Consider the following 19,899-nt stretch of genomic DNA (forward strand, 5'->3'; position numbering starts at 1 on the left):
GTGTAGTATTTAGCTAAGACTCACAGCAGCAACAAAAAAAACACCCTAATCATCTGCTTTGAATTCATGGAAACGGGCGACGTAAAAGGGCAAAGGATTCGCACAGGAAGGGACGGGGGGGGTTAGGAAAAGACGGACAGCCCGTCACAAACCATCAGAGACGCGGGGGACGGAAGGAGAGCGTTTGAGAGAAGGAGATGTGACAGTTAATCAACATTTCCTCTTCTCCTCCCTCCTGGCCCCCATGTAGCACATCAACGTTCAAGGACCTGGAGGGGAACAGTCTGAAGGACAGCGGCCACGAGGAGAGCGACCAGACCGACAGCGAACACGATGTCCAGAGAGGACACTATGTTGACACGGCTGTCAATGACGTGCTGAACATGACCGTCCCCCCCAATGTTTGCCAGCTGCCAGACCAAGGTAAGGAAATCTGGCTTTGGATGTGAGTGTGTGTGCGTTTGTGTTTGTGTGTGTGTGTGTTAAGAGGACTTCGGCGTCCTTTGGAGTGTGTTTTGCCAGTTTCAAGATAAAGATTCTGAGGGTCTGTTTTTTTATGCCACCAGAGCATCTTTTAAGGTGCATTAAGCCCATCGCAGGCTTCAGATGTGCAAGTATGAATAACAGCACAGTTTTTTTTTTTTGTCTTTGATGTCCTGCCGGAGCAGCTAATGTGGGGGATCTCTGACAGCTCAGGCTACCCTTTGATACAGGCTTAGGCAACATTATTGACTGATAGTAGCCATGTCTGCTCTTGAAGTGGGGCCGACTTCTGATGTGCCTGAATGGCAGCAATTAGGCTCACAAAGGTAGAAGGTGGAAAAATCTACATATCTCCACGTGCCCTCATCCATTATTCAGCAGGATCATTTAGCAGGGAATTAATGTTGATGTTTCATTTCTGACTCACCGTTTAAAAAGACATCCACTTGGTTGGCAGAAGTCAGTGTAAGGGGTCATGTTCGTTCTTAACTACTGCCAGTCAGACTGAGGGAGGAGAGCGGGTCAGTGAGAGGGAGAGAGCTCGTGTAGGAGAGCAGGATAAAGCTGTCTGGAGCGGGCCAGGATGTTACGATATGCACCTGAGGGTATTTACTGAGCCAAAAAAGGAAAACACCACATGCACAGGTGCAACAGCTCAGCAGAGCACAAGAGTCAGGCGTGTGTGAAAATTGCAGACATTTTAAGGATGACTCACATTAGCAATTTTATTCCGAGCGAGGAGGGAAGACCGGACATTTTATTTTAAAAGCACACTCTCGAGGACAGCTCTCACAGATACCGCTCGCCAGTATCTGAACTTTACATTTGCGCCGTGCTCCATTTTTGGGGGAACTTGTGCCGAATTTAGTTTTTTCTTTCTTCACAGCTAACGTCGACATTATGTTGGTTTTCCTTTTTTACCAGCGCTGCCCCAGTAAGGCTGTCGACTCTCTCTCGCTACTCTACTTTCTTCCTCCTCAGCTCATATCGGGAAGAAATTTTAATGAGCGAGAGATAACGAAAAGGAACCCTGCTTGATAAAAATGCATAAAGGGATGAAGATTATGTGATTTTATTTAAATTATTTATCCGTCTATTTTTTTTTTTTTTTTTTTAATTTTAATCCATCAGTGGACTGTGAAGTGTGTGGGTGTGGTTGAAGGAGCAGCAATAGACGAGTGTAGGCTCTTCCTCGTCTGCAGCCTGGCATGTTTAACTCACCAGATGCTTCACTCGGAGCAATTTGGCTGTTGATGTTGTTTGACTGCGCTGTAATGACATTAGCAACCTACACTTTCTGTTAATCAAGAGTAGAGTCAAACAAATGGATCCGCCTTCATAGATTGTAACGATACAGATGGAATACACGGGGACAGGAAGTATCCTGACCATTAGGGTAATAAACAATGAAAAGTAGATTTGCTGACTATTGGCTGCCGCGTCTGAAATTACTCCGCAACCGTCCGAAAAAGGTCTTGAAAAAAAAAAAAATGCGTGCTGACAGGTCTCGAAGTAGTGGGATCTCATTAGCGGAGACAATTAGAAATGATGTACACGAAGAATATTACAAGTGGGGAAAGCTCTCTGAGGCAGTTCTTTTTTCATTAACACCAGCGATGATTGTATCTGTTTCAGCAAAACGGATGCATGCCTCCTGAATGTGTAATGCAGCAACACATTGCTGGTAAACAGAACAAGAGGCTATTTCACAGTGCTGTCCATTCTTTTGACCAGAACAAATAGATGATAACAAAGTATCTGTTTGGAATTACAATTAGGTGGTTTGTTATTGGCTTTTCTCTTCTTCTTCTTCTTCTTCTTCTTCATCGCACTCAGCTGCAGACTCACTTTTGGCTGGAGATTTTCCCTCAGTAAGGACTTAACAGAATGGCTCCACTGGAGTCTTTCCTCCCTTTGTTTTGCGAGTCAGTCAGCAGCAGTGGTCACACCAGAGAGTAATGAGAGGCTGTTCATAATTATTAAATGAATTGACCAAAGATCCTTACACGTGCAGAAATGTAATGACATAGCAAATGAAATCGTCCCTCTATTACCATCTCGACGGTCTAATTACGTAGTTAAAGGGCATGGTGGGCTGACAGCGATGGGCAGATTCAGCATGACGCGCAGTCGGATCTGTCTCTCCTGTTGTATGAGGATTTTTCATCATTGGATTTTTTTTTTTGTGGGCCTCCTCAGGAGAGCACTAGCTTCCTTCTTTTCCCTGCTTTCATTTTCCTCTGTGCAAAGTGACTCGAGTGCGAAGGCAGAAATAGAACAGTGGAGGCTGGTATAATATGAGAACGGGCGCGGCGGTTACAGTCACGTGACGGTGCGGTTTTTACTTTGAGCTCATCTGTCTTAATTGACAAAAATGGACACTATCTGCTAGTCCTATTGAGTGAATAGAGGGAATTGTCAGAAAACAAATAGGCATGTTCACTCAACACCCCGCTGCTAAGATGTCTTCTGGGAGTAGCTCTGTGGTACAGTGCGCCTCTCCTGCCAGCTAAAGCAGAAAACAAGTTGAGAGACTGCAATTGCCAAAGGACAACAACACACACAAGCCGAGGATAGAAATGCCTTGTTTTTTTTTCCCCCCGTGCTTTTATTGTTCTGTTTTCTTGTGCTGATAAGCGCCGAGAACAAAAAAGGAAACTGGAAGGGGGAGGGGGGGGGTTAAACTCTCGGGCTTTTACAGTGCAAATGTTTACTGTTCCCAGTGTCATGTAAAGGTGCTGTTTGCCCAGGAGACGAGCCATTACCTTTACACAAAGACGCTGCGTCCCCATCATCTGGTGGGCTTTTCATGTGGGAATGCATTTGTGTGACAAGATTCAGCTGCTAACTGGCCCCGCTCTGAATCACAGTGGGACATTTTTTTTTTTTTCCCTTTCTGTATTTGATATTTGGCTTTAGTCCATCAGAGTCCTGTTTTTTTTTTTTTTTTTGTTTTTCTTCTGTGGTTTCAACAAAGCTACTCATTATCCCCACCCCGGCCACTACCAAGGTAACTTTCATCAAAGTGCTTGTGAAGAGATTTTCGACTTAAATCTGATGCCTCTCTGCTGAATCCCTGCCAAGAATCTAAAGACGGCGTGTGTGTGCTCTTTTTTGAAAACCTGACCTAAAATATCCTCACCCGGCGGATTAGCTTAGGGAAGTATCTGAAGAGCAAATTACATTAAATCTCTTAAAATCTATAAAGGAAGGGCTATCTTTAACATGTAATGGTTCACTCATATCTGCCAACGGAATATAAATGGATGATATCGCTGTAACTAAAAACTGAGGAGAAGCTATATAAAATGAATTCTTCTTTATCTTTATAGGCATGTCTGTGAAGTTAGGGGGGGATTTGGTTGAAATGTGCGACATGCTAGCTTTGGCTCTGTAGAACCATTAGTGTCAAGGGAGAAGCGAGGGAACAGACTCCGAGGGGGCTGGTGACAAAGAGAGCTAAATCTATTTTTTTCCGACTTGCTTTGATTGTCATAGCTCACACTTTAATTCCCCCCGGATATGGATGAGCCATGGTTTTTAAGGATTAAGATTCATGTATTGTTAAATCGCATGAGTTATCTCGGCGGGAGGGAAAAGGGGAGAGCATGAGCGTCCGATTTGTGGGTTTAGAGGTTTGCGGTCTTGGTTTTGGAATCGTTACCAGGTCAATATCGAAGAGTAAAAGCCCCTCCTCGCAGCCTATTAGACTCAAAGGGATCCGAGACTGCTCAATTAGATGGCGCAGGGAACAGGCCTCTTTTAGTTCTGACACATTGCATGGCCTCCACCTCTGGAGAATATCTCTCATCTATCTGTTAGCCTCCCTATGGGTGTGTGCCTGAAGCTGGAGCCCAGGAATGGAAGCCCCCTCCGTGGGCCGCAGATTTCTCCGTATTCCCTTCTTCCATCAGCGGATCCGCAGGGTTTCACTGTTCCTAATTGATTTCATCCCACCACCACCCCACCCCTCACACCTTTCCTCTCTCCCTCTTTCCCTCTCCCCGCCATACGTCTTTCTGTCTTTCTCCTCTTGACTGCAAACATCTCCAACCCACATCTCCCAACTTTGTGCCAGTCAAGCAGTCCCCCCCCCCCCCACTCCCCCCCCCCCCCCCTGTTGAATTAAAGAAAGAGTAAAAGCACCTCACATGTTCCTGCTGCAAACTTGCCCTAAATTCAACACGGGAACATTTCTAGTTTGCAGTTCTCTGATCTACTAACGAAAATGCTGACAGGTGTCAGAATCAGGAAAGGCAACAGGAACGGGGCTCTGCTGACAACACGAGAGAGAGGTGGAGGGGGAGAGAGAGCGAGAGGGAGTGTGTGCGTGAGCGAGACAGAGATGGAGAGATGAGCTGAGAGTGTAGTAAGCAGTCTTAGCGAGGGAAAATAAAAAGAGCAAAAGAGGGAAACAATCTCTCTGACAGGTAGGAGCGATTTTTTTTTTCTTTTTTTTTTTCATTCTCTCGCTCCAAGACTGTGAATGTGCGGAGGGGATTTGACTGATTCTCAAACAACATTTGATTGGATTAAGCCTGGAAAGTGTTCGCGTGATTCTCGGGGGCTGGCGACAACACGTGTTGCGTTATGATGTCTTATGATTAGGTTAACATACAAACTCTATACTGGGACCATCCATTTTGATTTGGATTTGCCTAATCTAATGTGTAACCCATGGTGGAGGTAAAATGGCTGACAGTGACAAAGAGCTCGGTGCAATAGGAGCATTAAGGAAGATAGAGTGCAAACACACGCGCACACGTACGCACGCACACGCACACACACACACACGGCGTGCGATCAACACCACAAGAGAGTGCTCGCAGGCAGGTGTGGTGGAGTCTGTAATGAACCACCACGATGCAGATTTTGCCTCTGAGACGAGGAGAGTTGAGGAAGTATAAGGAAATAAAATGTCGTTTCAAGCTGTGTCCATCTGTGCTCGTCTTTTTTATCTCGCTCACAGCGCCGAATAAAATTGCGCGACTCCGTGAGGTCTCTGTCTTATTCAAATTACACCTAATGTAATAAAACAGAGCCGGCTAATATTGATTTTTCATCTCGTAAAAAGAAGACCAGAGACCCTCTATCACTTTTTTTGTCCCTCTGGACTTCTGCGCAAAACTCTGCCGCTCTTAATGCCTGTGCTAAATTAAAAACACGGCTGTGGCCTCTCGGTAGTGTTTGTTTGCACTACTTGCATAAGTAAAACAACAAATTACTTCAAAATCGTATGCGCGCACATCCCCTCAGTTCTTTAGTTAACTCCAAGAGGGAATAAGTTAAGAGATGTGAAGAAGTACCTAAACAAACTTGACATGTTTTGATTCTCTGCTAAGTCTTTACAAGCGCTGCCTCCAGCTGCTCTTTCACGCCAACACAGACAACAAACAAAGAAATACTTGCAGAAGGTCTTCTCCTCCAGCCCGGTCTGAAAACATATAGTGATGTTGTAAAACTATAATGGCATCTCCCCCGAACCCTCATTCTGCCAAAGCTCTCCTGAATATACCCAGTGTATTTAATCAGCTCAAGAGGGGACTGCTTATCTCTCTGCACTTGTCATGGATAGCGTATTGAACATATCAGAGAGAGAAATGGGAATAGTTCATTATTTTCTAGGGCTCACAATGAGCCTGATGTATCTCATTGCAGGCCCTCCACTGACAGCTCATTTTCGAGACAATCCTGGCATTCAGTTCACAACGCGGCGGGGCGAGAGAGAGAGCGCAAGAGAGAGAGAGAGAGAGACGGAGGGAGGAAACACAGAGAGGGAGAGAAAATAGGGCTCCGGATCTCCATTGCTTATTCATGATGCTGTGGCATGCTAGGTGTGTTAATAATCTCCGCAGAAACCAAGCGAATCACAGTTGTTTGTTGAACACCTAGCCAAGCTGGGCCCCAATCGACAGCAGATGGGAAAACAGGGGGATCAGGATGATCCCAGACAGAGGGAAGGAGATTAAGAACAGGTAATGTGCTGAAGTTGATGGGGGCCGAGTGTGTATTAAAGAGAGAGGGGAGAGTACCTGAATTTTAAATCTTGTCTGAGAGTGTGTACACAGTGTATGGAGTGTGTAGGTGTGGCTGCGAGTGTGTGTCTTTAAAGGTTAATCAGAGACGGAGGGGGGAAAGAGAGAAAAGAGAGAGGGGGAGACAGATAAAGAGATGGCACGAGGGAGAGAAATACTGTGGCTTAACGGGGGAAATAGAGTGAAATTCAAGTAGCAGAGCTACAGCATCGTCTCCAGCCGACTCGCCTTTTGTGGCTCCGATTGATCCTGGTTCTCGTCGGAGGAACCGAGACAGCGGCCATTTTTCCTAACTGCACCACTGCGGTTTAATTCTTTGAGGTCACTGCGTGGGCACGACCCCTTCTCCCCCTGCCACACAGACCAAGCCATAATAAGACCGAGGGCTTTATGGCTGCAGCGCCATTTCCACCTCAAGCACACGCACGTAATGGACGTGCATTACTTGTAATAATTACCTAGTGATCTTAATAAGATCGTTTCTCTAAATTAGATCGTTGTACTCATTATGTTTCTTAACAGTTGCTCTCCTACGTCAGCTGCATCACCTCTCAGCGATCTTTGCCGCGGTTTAGACATTCTCGCCCTCACTCCATCGTCGGTGGGACGAGGATCTCGTTCCTCCAGGAGTCTGGTGTGGGCCCGCTGCCGTGGACTCTAATCCGAGCTGAATTTACATTTTACAGTGATAATCTTATCTACCGAGATAAGATGTAAATTCAACATAATGAGAGGTTAACAAAGCCTCCTCTGCCGTGGTGTTCTTTATGTCTCTCCCACCCACAAACGGTGCAAGTGCAGAGGCAGCCATATCGTGGTGGTGAAATTGATGTCAGTAATCAGTGTTTTCTCGCATGCCTGTTGAATTTTTATGAAATCCCGCGGTTAAAGAGACCGTCCACGGAGTATGACAGCACCAGTCCACGCAGTTAATGCCCCCACATGTCATCTGTTTACAGTCAAGTAACAAAGACCTCTAGCAGCTGGTTAAATATGACAAAAACAAAGAAGAAAGTCAGGTCAGCAGAGGGGGGAGGTCAGCATGCAGTAGAAACGTCACTCTTGACACTAGATCACCGTTTGTTTCCCGTCGCAAACCAACAGTCCAGGTTGTTTTCTTTGAACCACGCCTACAATTGTTCCCTAAACTCAACCGAAGGATAGTAACTTTCAATTGGGTGTCCAAACCAATAGAACTCTTATGTACAGTGATTCAACAAGAAACTAGAAACAAAAAGTAGAAAATTCAGTTTGTGTTCAGAAGTTCAGTTTCAGAGCAAACCCTCTTCTCAAAGGAATCTCTCAATCTTCTCAAAGAGTTACCTTTGCACAAGTCAGTTGTTTGCTTTCATACACACAGGAAATGTGTCTGGGAGTGAGTGGAGCTGCAGGCTTTTTATTTTTCTTTTGACTCGGACTGCATGCGTGGATTTTTGCCTGCGGTATCGCCGATACCGTCTTTGAATTCGTTATTAAAAATTGAAAGACGTGTTGTTGTTGTTGTTGTTGTTGTTGTAGTTAAACCAGGCCAGTGCCTGTAATATACTGAAAATTACACATCACCTTACCGTCTTTGCGGGAATGATAATTTGATGACACTAATGTGGTATCGTTGGTCTCGACATCTTTAGTCTCCAAGATTTATTGATGATTGAGGAAACAGCTGAGAAAAAGATGTTTATGGCGCTGCCAGGGGAACGTGTCCCCGACTGATCTGCTATTGTTGTCTGTCGCGCCAGGAATGCAACTTGTGTTGTGAAGTTGGACCTCTCTGCCTCTCGGACAGAAAAATAACAGATAACTCCAGACCTGCTCCTGATCCTCTAGTGACAGCTTGAGTTCCTCTCAAGAGTCCTTAATACACCTTTACAAAAGCATGACTTACCACAGCCTTGTTGCTGAAATGGTATGACTATTAGACTGATACCATGTGGAGTAAACAACCTGATGAGGACATACTATACACATAGACCAACTCAAAGGAGCCTCAGTGTGTGGCTGGAAGTGGGCAGAATAGTCACCGAGTGACTGCCAAAGCAAGGCTTGTATTACAGGGATCCCAGGATATCAGACACCAGGCGGCCTGTGCTCCCTCCAGGCAGGGCAGAGTCTGGCAGCTGGCCCGTAGCCCAGATAGCTATAATCAGCTCCATTACCTGTAGCACTGACTCCCATTTATGAGCCCTCATAGTGGAACCATACCGGCTATACTGCGGGATTTAAGGATGCTGGGAAATTTTTAGGGAAAGTACAAGCGGCACGGAGACGCACATGCCGCAGCTTCACCTGCTGCAGGCACGTACGGGGCGCACACACGAGCGCGTTCGTAGCCACGCGCCGACAGAAACGTGTCCTGAATGGGGAGAGATATTCTGGGCATTATGTGTCTTGGCACGAGGCATTTGTTTTATCTTCTCCCTCTGTGAAGAAGGGGAGAGATTAGGAGTATACTCTGCTCTGTTTAAGAGGAAAATCAGCTGTCTTTTGACAAGTACATTGTAGCCCGCAGTTTTCTGTCCAGAATACAAAGAGACATTTATCACTGCAGCTGGGGTGAGGGAGGAAGAGAGAGAGAGAGGGGGGGGAGGTGGGGGTCTCCTGTGCCGCAGCAATGTGCATTTCTTTTTTTAACCCCTATTACTTCCTCTCTGTGTGAAAAACACGATACCTCCTTCCTCTTTAATCCATCAGAGATTTCCCTCTTCCTATTTTTCTTTCATTGCAGTGTCTCCTCCAATGCCTTTGTCATCTCCACCCCGTTTTCTTTCTTTTTTTATCTTAGTTCGCATCACCTTGTTTCTCCTGACAACACTGTAACTCAGATGGAATATGTAGCAGGAATATGTAAAGTTATGTCGTCCTCCTCAGTTGTGGCAACAAAAGGTTACTACCTCAGGCATACTGCTATAATATTTCCATATTCTGCTCTCCTCATGTATATTCAGTCAGAATAATTTATTCTCCGACATTTTATAGCCGTCGAAATGCAGGATTTCTCTCGCGCAGACTCCTGCATACACTGTAAACCACAGCGTGGCACAAATGTGCTCTTTTGGATTTGTTCTCAGCAGAAGTTAAACAGAGGTTAAAGAGAAGTCGTCCAAATCACCTCCATCATTACTATCCTTCATTCCCCAATTAGTGTCAGTGTTCCCCACGCTGTCCCCTAGATGACCTTGCTGGGATGAGCTCGCTATGTTGTAATTCAACATTTTGAGTTTCTCAATAGTGGGAGGCACATTGTGGCTGCTGGTGACCCACATTATAAACTATTGATGAGAGAGGGAAAGGCACAGAAACAGAGAACAGGGACCTGCTGAGGCTACACCTCAGACCTGGTCTTGGCCAACGGTCTCCGCAAGACCCTGCCTGGATTTTGTCTTTCAACACGTCTTCATATTGAAGAACCTCCCACTTCTCTGTGTTTCCCTCATTCAGTGAATGAACAAGCAAACATGCGCTGCCACTGAGCTTAACAGGGTTATCTCAGCTGAGTAAAGATCAGTGCATAACCTGAATTCAGAATGTGATACGGGTCATGTAAACAGCATTTTACATTTTGATATCCTAAATTAGGCCTCATTCCAACTGTTGCATTATTCCTAATGTTGCATTTAGCGATTAAGGCATGAGGGATATGCCGAGGTTATTTGGGTTTTAGGAGCATTCTTTGGACAGCGTCTTCAGAAAATGCATCTAAATTAAGTTTTTTAACTGCAATTTGCGACTCTTGGCCTCTTGCCTGTTTATGGCCAGCTCTGCAAAAGAAAAATGCACATTTATGTTTGGAAGGTGAAACATATAACGCTCATGTTCAGCTTCAGAATTTTATTTTGGGTTCATACTAGAGTAGGTTTACAGTTTTGTCAGACTGTCCAGGACCCAGTAAATGCCCAGTCTGTTCTGATTGGCCAGCTCACACACGCCTGACCCAGCACAGCTAACAACAACAGAGCAGCTGTGCTAAATCAATTCTCACATGCAAAACTAGCCACCAGGCATTCATTATGCTGATGTGTGACTCTGTGACGTAGTGTGATGTCACAAAGTTACGGAATTAAAGGGACTACTGACGAGGCGTTTCAGGAGCGGTGTTTTCTGTGGGAGAGAGGAGCTTCTGCTGGTGTGGACTTAAGATCTTTTACATGCACAAGAACGGATATAAAACACTGAGAGAAAGGAAAAAGTTAAAAAGCTCAATAGGCCTTTAAATATTAATGGCGGACTTTGATATCTAAAGGTTTTTGGATACGCACAAATACTGCAAAGCCGACCTTTTCGTAAAGGTGGTTATCAGATACAAGAGGGAGTCTGTGTTTGTTAATCGAAGTATGGACGGCTGCATGAAAACAGGAATTTTCATTAGCTGTGTAAACAGCTTAGTGGGAATATTCTCATTTTTTCAGAATAAGAACAAAAAACAGATATTTTTGTGAATGTAAACACAGTGAAATGAGTTCACTAGTAAATCTCAATTTTAATTTAAATGTTCTCTTTCACTGTATTTACATCATGTTCATGTGTGAGAAAGGTCAAGAGCTGAGCAGGATCCAGAGTGGCGTAGCTGGCGGTGGTGGATAATCAAATTAAAGTAAATTCATCAACATTAAAAATAACACAACTCACAAAGGTCCTCTGTTATTGTATTGTTCTTCTAATGAGATGTTCCCTTTAGGCTACCACACATCTTTCTTGGCATTACCCAGAGAATCATATCACATTAGTATATTATGTAAAATTAGGTCAGTGTGAACTATGTTAATACTACTAACTGGTACATTCATTCGCTTAATATCCACAGTAGTAAGGTTGTAACAAAAAAATACTTTCAATACACCCCAGGAGGCTTTCTTGTTCCTCTGATGTGCGATTGGCTAAAGGACAGACTCCATTCATCGGATGTCTCCTGCCAGCCGAATGTGACTTTTCAAACCCTGCTGTCCCCCACCTCCTTAAAAGGCAGGATAAAAGGTAATGGGAGAGGTCGGTTGTTAAGTTTAATGGCAGACAGGAAAGTCTCGGAGTGGCTCTTTTTAATGATGTGCCTGTTCTCATGCAGTCCTTGTTAAAGACGAGGCCCAGAATGCATTCAGAGGACAGGGGAGGGAGCCGTGGCCAGACACTGCGCTACCCCACATCCTCTGTGAGATCTGCAGTGGGGGGTCCCGGGGTCCTTTGTGTGTTCTCCAGCACATCGTAGACATCCTGTGCTCCTTCTGTATTCAGCTCACATTAGCATCAGGAAATAAATAAAGCAAGCAATCAGGCCGTGACCTCTTATATCCACAGCGCTGCCAGCACCCCCCACTCGCTCACCCTCCCGCCTCCTCCTCCACCTCCTCCTCCTCCTCCTCCACTGCACTCTACGTAGGTTAAACTAGCTTGGATTTGCAACTGAATGTCAAGCTTGGTGTTTGGCTTTACCACAGGGCAGGTTGTTCCTCCACTGTCTCCAGAGAAAGGGGGCTCGAGGATCGAGCGCCGAGCGAGGGGAATTGGATCTTTGACACCTGCCACTTCCACTCGGCTGCACCTTGCTCCCTCGCCACACATAAGGACTTTCCATGTCACAGCTCAGCATGTTATCACGAGTGGGCACAGGGCCTGAGAAATCCAATTACTACCACTGTGTCAGACCCCTGCCATCATTCTTATGTATGCTATAGTCATGTTCCTCAAATCAGAAAAGATGTGCCTATTAGTTCCTTCTCTTTTCTTCAGACTCAGTCTCCCACCTCCATTTCAATCTACAGTACGAGCTGCAGCTCTGCTCATGGACTGCCTCACTGCTGACAATCCTCTGTATAGAGCAGCACTGGTTGGTGGGTGGCTAATGCTACGGACATTGGTTCTGACTGTCTGATATTAAGTGGTATCATGGTGCAGGCTTCACTGCGGTGAATAATAGAGAACCTGGGAGTGAAGCAGCATGCCTCCCAGATGCCAAACTGAATGGGCCCTGTGACGAGGAAATAGGACGTGTTAGAGAGGCCTCCCTCTTGCTTTTCTGCAGCCCAGCAGGAGTAAATCTAATGCAGCTAGGACCTCGCTGTGTTTCCTTTATTTTCTTTCATGAGCTGCTCAACCCTGAGTGACACTGTCAATCTGGTTCAGCGGGAAACAGGGGGACTGTCTTTTCAAAACATGATCTGTGTCTCTGTGCCCACCACCTCTTACAGTATATGTTTCTGCCTTGCTGAGCTAAACCTGCCCACCACACTACAAACCACCACCACCACACCATGTTACAGTGTCCTACTTCCAGAGGTTGTTAAAATTGTAGGGAAAAGGGACATTTTTTTTTCTCTCCCTTTCTGAAAGAAGGAAAAAGTGAAGAAAATGAGAGAGAGTAAGGACCGTGCTGGTGCCTCTCTGACAAGATAAAATGGAATATAAAACACATAGTCCTGGATGACACAAAGTGAACATGACTGAATGAGAAGCCACATTATATTAATTATGTAAGGCCAGTCTTTTGAGGCAAAGCTGAAGCTCGCGGAGAGGGAGACGAAATCCAAAAAGATATTGGTATGCCGCCCGGTGTGCCGTCCCCACTTGTTTGGAGCCGGACACGCTGACAGGCGCTGAAGTATTGTGTTTATTTCAGATGGCTAATAGAAATAGCACTTGAGAAAGGAAACAAGAAATAATCAGAAAAGGAAAACTATGAGAAATATATCTTTATGGCAAATGTGAGAATGGAATGGATTCTCTCTGTAGGATGGTTATGAGTTATAGATCGTTCAGAGCCATTAAATCATAAATCTATTCCCCCACAGTTGATTAGCTGTGTTTTTTGACTGATGAAAACGTGGATTCACAAATAGAAATCTTGGTGTTGGTGAAACATCTTTAATTTGTCATGGGACTCTTTTATTAAAAGGTAACTCCACCAATTTTCCACATTAAAGTGTGTTTGCAGGTCTTGGGAAAGCCACAGACGGCACACTTGACGTGGAAAATTGGTGCAGTGACCCTTTAACGAAAAGCTCCATGCCGCCATTGTTTTCCATTATCCGGTGTAATATTTCCTTGAAATCTGCAGTTTGTCTTTTCTCCTCTGCCCATTAAAATCCCCACGATTCCAGCTGATAACAGATTGAGTTAAGAAATGTCTTAATTGTCTCTCCTGGTTTGGAAATTAAGACACAGCGACCTGTTATTTTCCTCCAAGTTTTGACAGCATCTATCACAGTCCATAGCGCTGCCATCCCCTAAGCCAACATGTCCTCCCTTCTCCATCCCTGCTCCCCCGTATATCTTCCCTCTACACCCCCCTACCCCATTCACAAATGTAATTTAGGAGTCTGTTTCTGTCCCCCTTGCTTCTCCCAGACTCAAGGGTTTAGGAGCAAATTAGCTTGCTAGCTCGGTCAAGCTTAAACACAGAAATGCTGCATTTGTTCCAGTGTATTTAAAGATGTCCTCTGCCGATGCATTGTAGAGGAAACGAGCCAAGCAGACAGAGGCAGGCAGGCAGGCAGGCAGGCGGTCTGGCTGGCTGGCTGGCTGGCTGGCTGGCTGGCATGGCAGAGTGGGCAGGTCTGCATCTGGGACGCCAGCGGCCTGCTGTGCTGAGTTTTGGGAGTGCATTGTACTGCCGCTGTGGGTCTGGGGCACCAGAACACAGGTTAATTTGAAGCCCATCATTAGAAGGGGCAATTTGGACGCTGAGAATTGACGAGGGTGACATTTGCTGTGTCATTATAGTGAAGTACATCACATCACATCACAGACAACACAACGGTTCAACTTCTACCTTGCTCTAGAATGAATACAAAGCATATTCAGTTTGAATGATTGTATTGTTCATATTGTTATTTAATAATTGTGACTATCACCTCTCATTGTTAAGGACAGTTTCTGACCATGAAAGCAACAAAATACCTGAATAACTCCAATATATCCTGTGTTATATTAATGGAACAGATCATTTCAGAGCTTACCTATTATAGTTTATATTATCTACTATCTATTATAGTGCTGAGAAGGTCAAGATTGACCTCAGTTGACAAGCAACCAACCAAGCATTAACCATAACTTACTTACAATTAGTGTGGAAATCAGTAACGACCAATAACGCAATATCATAGCAAATCTTTTAACAAGAAATGGGCCTTCAATCAAATAAAACGACGATTGTCTCACATTCAAACGATTCCTCCCTGCGTGATTCTTCCCCACAATATCCCACTTTAACTGGAAACGTATCAAATTATGCGAGCGAGATGAGCTCAAGTTGCAGTTTCATTTTGACTTTAATTGGATTCTTTTTTTTTCTCATCACGTATCTTTCATATTTTAAAATAATTATCCCTTTTAAAATACTTCTAACCCAAAGATGAATTTTCTGATTTAATTCATCACTGAATTACACCCTTGATTAGTTTTTCTTGGAAATGTTATACACGGCGACAAAAGTATCGAATTTACTGCCACAAAGTTGTTAAGCAGATTTCTTGTTCCAGGGTGGTTAGCGTCGTTATCTCGGAGCAGAGGAGAAGCACGGGTGGATTACAAGTTATTTTTACAGTTTGCAGTTAATCTGTCTGTTTTTGTACACGTGAGTTGACATCTTTGTCAGAAAAAACTGCAACTAGAATCATTATGTTTCAGACCAATCATTTCTTTTTTTCACAGTCGTCCAACACGCCAACATTTCCAAAAATCTGAAAAATAAGTTTTTAAAAATGACATGTTTTCTGCTTCTGGTTATAGTTTGCTCTTGGGGCAGTGATTTGTTGATCTTTTCATTCTGGGGTTACAGACACACAGCTCTTATTTCTTCACTGAGTCTCTCCATGTTGCTTCCCAGAGGCTTTCTGATGTTTTGTGGACGCCTAAGTGTCTTGTTTTGGAGCGATTTTCCTATCTCGGGAACCTCTATGCAACCTCTTTTCTTTTCTGTTCAGCCAAGTTGAGCCTTATGCAATCAGACTTAGTTTCTCATGCTCTTCTGGCTGAGCTAAATCCAGTCCAGAGTTCACACTGAGAGATTTAAACAGTTACCAACTCGTGATGTATGAAAAACATGACACAAGCTCTGACCACAGCCTTGCATCCACCATTAAGCCAGGGGTGATGCTTCTAGAGCCTCACCGAACTGTTACTGAGACACTCGAACCTCTAGGAGGCAGTGATGGCAGGAGCAGGGCACAATGAGGCGAGAGAATCCTCCCGGCGAAACAGTATTTGTTGCCGGGGCCTTGAAACCAGCCCACTCATGTATGTCATCATGACAACCAGCTCGCATCGTTTCCACTACATCAAGCAGTCCATTGGCTAGTGGTCCTGCTTTTGAGCAAAACAGTGCTCTGCGATGACATAGTGATTTATAAAACAGCATAGCGATTGCTTTTTTTCCTCCCGCTGCTGTTACACAGCTGTTAAACAGATGCTGTTTGTACCAATTTAGAAGCTAGTGCATTGTTTGTCAACACCAGTTTGGAAATTCATTCTTTATAGCAGGACCTGCTGCAGAGTAAAGAGGCTGGGCTGGATGGGCCAGCAGCAGCAGCAGCAGCAGCAGCAGCAGCAGCAGCGAGGGGGGGAAACAGACAGCGGGAGCAAACATTTGCAGATTTTGGTTTGAACCGTTTGAGCTTTAAAAACAATTATTGACAAATGCAAAGAGTATAGCCACTGTAAGATTGGCTCAAAATTAAGTCAACTTGCCATTTTGCATCAGCTTTTGGGAGTACAGGGGCAGGCCTGCTGGAAGTGACAAGCTGTCAGACGCTCTCTGCAGTGCTGGATGGATTAGACACTGAATTCGTTCTTGATAAATTGACTGGTACTAATGCTCCGAAATAGAAGCAGGGCCACATGAACCCCTGGCTTCAGCAGCAGTACGACAGTACTAACAAGGCTGCCCAGTGAGTCCAATTTCCTCGACAATTAATATTTGACTGAGAGAGTTGAAGGAAATCTGGTCGGATAGGCAGAAATGAGAGGAAGAGATTTTTGGGTGAAGGATTTATTTAATTACACCGACGTACGTGAGACAGCAGCACTGATGAGATGAAAGAGGAGGACAGAAGGAGGAGAAGCATAAAGGATGGGCCTGTGCGGAGAGCTGCGAGAGATGAATCTGAGGGTGTCGGGGGGGATAGCTTGATGTGACTGAACCAGATGCTGTGGGGAGAAGGAGAGGACTCGGCGCTGTGTAGAGAATGATGGCTTGCGTGGCGCAGTAAGGGTGCCCCTCTACTGTTTGTAAAAACAAGACCATCACACTCCATCTTGCCGCTCCCGCAGGAGCCAGGCCTCCAGGCTGATTTATGGCCCACAGACTGAATTGGCTGGCTGGGATGACAGCAGTGCTTGGACTCTCCCTGGTGAGTAGTGTAGGAGGCTGCCTGGCCAAGCCTCGGCCTCAGCTGGCCGGAGAACTGCCCTCCACTGTAGTTAGAGCAGACTAGATGTTAAGCTCCGTCCCCAGTGTTGGGATCAGGCGGGGGCCAAGCCTGTTAGGTCTCGAGCACACTTTGGACTCTGAGCACCAACCGGCCACTGACGGTCATCCTTTATTCTGCCGGTGCCATATTTTATGAATATTTCCTCCCCTGTGATACTTCCCCTCAGCCTCAGCTTCTGCATCACAGGCTCCATCAAGACTCTGTAGTAACAATTTAGATTTAATCAATCTTTGCCATGTGACTGCCAGGATGGAAAATTAATATGGAGAGCAATTAGAAAACAGCCATCTCGCTGTCAAAGATACACCAAGATGAGAGCAGAGGAGTGGACCAAATCCTTCTGTACACGACTCAGACATGGCAGCGTTGGAGCGTTGTCTTCCCAGGCTGTCCTCAGAAAGGGTCAACAGGAGCCGGGCCACATTTATTTAGTTTTCTGTAGATTGAATTCTTTTTGCTGTTTGATCTTTCAGCACCAGAGATGAATAATTGTCTTTTCAGACTATAGACCAGCTACATTTGAAAGCTTTTCTCACAGCAGTGTGACAGAGTCTGGTATCAGAGACGGCGAGGACAGGAAATGAAAGCAAGGTTAATGGCCACACTTATAATATATCTAGGTTTAAATCGCTCCAAATTATTTGCTTTTGTGACATCCCAGTAACGTCTTCATTACAGCATCTGGCTCGTCTGCTCAGGAGTATCTATTTTAATATGACAAAGAGAATCAGGGCATTTATTGTTACAGCTACAACAAAATGTCAGCATACAGAAGAAACACACAAAAAAAAGTTGTTTAAGCCAAAAGTGGCAGACATTCTTTGTAAGAAAAATGATTTATCATGCCACGCTGCTGTTCCAATTTCTTTTTAGGGTTCATCATGCTGTAAAACCAAACTGACTGAATTGTGTCACGCTACGTGTCCCCATCGCCTCGTGGCTCCACTTAAACTAAGAAAGACGGAATGAAGACTTTGTCACCTGAATCTGGGTTCACATCAACTCCGTCTCTGGCCTCGCAGCCTGGCCTTCTGTTTCTCGTGGCTGCTTACACTCATTTTATCGGATTACATCATTGTTTTCAACCCCGAGGCTGTGTGTGCTGCTCTTGGAGGGAGAAGCGCTTTCGTTTTTTCCGAGCCAGGCGCCATGCGTTAGCCAAACGGAACGCAAAATATCTGGCGAAGGCTCGGGGAGTTTTTTCTTTCAGGGGTGTTGCTTCTCTCAGTGAACACTTCCCTTCCCCTTCTGTGTCTTTTTGCTGATTCCTCTTCTTCCCTACATTAGCAGCAAACAAATAGCCGTATGACACGAAGGGATCATTACACGCGGTGCACGAGGGTAAATCGAGCAATAAGCTTGTCAGGTTGTGGGAGCCCCATGCTGAAGCTGAAGGATCTGTCTGCTGCAGCTTGAAGTTAAGACGCCCTCATCTGATTGAGGGGAAGAGACAGGATTGAATCGGCTGCTGGCAGGCTGCAGATGCGAGACGAAATGGCAGGGAACATGTGGGTTTTCTCCCCGCGCTGATGCAAAGTGATGCTATTCCAGGTAACAGCGAAAACAGACAAACATGGCCAGCTTTATCGGGAAATGTTGGCTTTAACATTGGAAAGTGGCAACATTTTCACCAGTATACATATTTAAAGTGCTTTTTTGCCTGTTTTTGGAGCTTAATTCAGCATTAAAGTGCAGCGTGTCTGATGTGATGGCAGCTCTGTGCGACTTGATTCATGGATTTCGTTGCCTCCAGTACCATTAGACTGTTTGTATTTTAAATGTGGAACACTAAAAAACGCAGGCAGCCTCCACCTCCCGACGGAGCTCCCTCAGTAATTAATAGGTGCTAAATCGTAGATAGGAAATGTTCCCAATGACATCCTGCGCTGTACTGTACTATAAATCGGTTTCTGGAACTGATTGGCAAGCTTATTTTCCCCGATAACTTCGCAGCAGGAGGCGCCTTCGCTCGTCTTCCATTCTGTACGCGTTGACTTCGAAAATTAAAGCACTGCTGCAAAAGCCATTACTTCATCTCTCACCATCACAGCTCGTTTTTTAGAAATAGGAGGAGATTGTGTTTTGTTAGAGGTCGATGGCCTGTCACTTTTTATTTTTTTTATTAAAATCTTCTCTCTTCCAATTTTTTTTGTGGCTCTTTTGGAGCAACATCTGCGTTTCATGAAGCTCTGAGCAGAGGCAGGATGTGTGAGTGTTAATGGCACTTGGCTTTCATAACAATGTCATTTACAACCCAGTTGCTCTCCCATAGACCCCTGAAGGAAAAGGAGAGAAAACGGTATTCACTGCATATGCATGCACTGCTAAGTAGAGAGCATACAACTTGTGTATATTTCTTTGTGCCTCGAGGCTTTTCATGCTTTAGAAAATGCTCCGGGCTACAGAAAAAAAGAAGCCAAAGCATTTAGAGGAAATTGCATTCATTACCAATATGCTTGTAAATCTTTAATCAGCGGGGGAAAAAAGATCTACTTTGTCAAACGTGTCAAACAAGATGTGGGGAGAGATGTTAGTTAATAAATGTCGAGCTGACGTGGAGCATTTGTGCACAAGTTTGAAATTTATCCAACAACTTTTAACTACGAGTTTTTCCAACGCCAGGAAGCGCTAAAATACATTTCCAAATACATTTCTACATTGAAATATGACCCGTCTCGAGCATTTTATTGTTCACACACACAAAAAAAAGGCAGCAAAAAGGGCGAAGTTCAAAAATACATTAATGACAAAGCAGTTACAGAGGATTAGGAAGAGAACATGGGATTTAAAAGGGCTTTAAAAAATACCGTTGCAGTAGACAATCTAATCCAGTGTGTGGGCATGTTTTTCTTTTTTTTTTACTGTTATTATTATTACTCATCGGCCTCCCATTATGTTCCTGGTACCTGGCAAAGACTTTCTGTTGTGATTACATTATTACATTCTGATTGGATCCCTTCTCT

At 44.7% G+C, this 19,899-nt stretch overlaps 1 protein-coding gene across 6 annotated transcripts in view; it reads left to right on the forward strand.

Moving 5' to 3' along the window:
- The window catches only part of pcdh19 (protocadherin 19), a 56,142-nt gene that overhangs the window by 31,735 nt on the left and 4,508 nt on the right, over positions 1-19,899 (forward strand). For 3 of the 6 annotated variants that reach the window (XM_084352899.1, XM_084352903.1, XM_084352901.1), the window contains exon 4: positions 251-423. In XM_084352899.1, coding sequence (XP_084209025.1) covers positions 251-423 — 173 coding nt within the window. Of the gene's footprint in view, positions 1-237; positions 424-19,899 lie in introns of all 6 variants that reach the window. The other 3 variants (XM_084352898.1, XM_084352902.1, XM_084352900.1) reach the window with 1 other exon arrangement.

This window comes from Pagrus pagrus (genome assembly GCF_965226575.1).
Source record: "Pagrus pagrus genome assembly, chromosome: 5".
In the NCBI taxonomy this organism is placed as follows: domain Eukaryota; kingdom Metazoa; phylum Chordata; class Actinopteri; order Spariformes; family Sparidae; genus Pagrus; species Pagrus pagrus.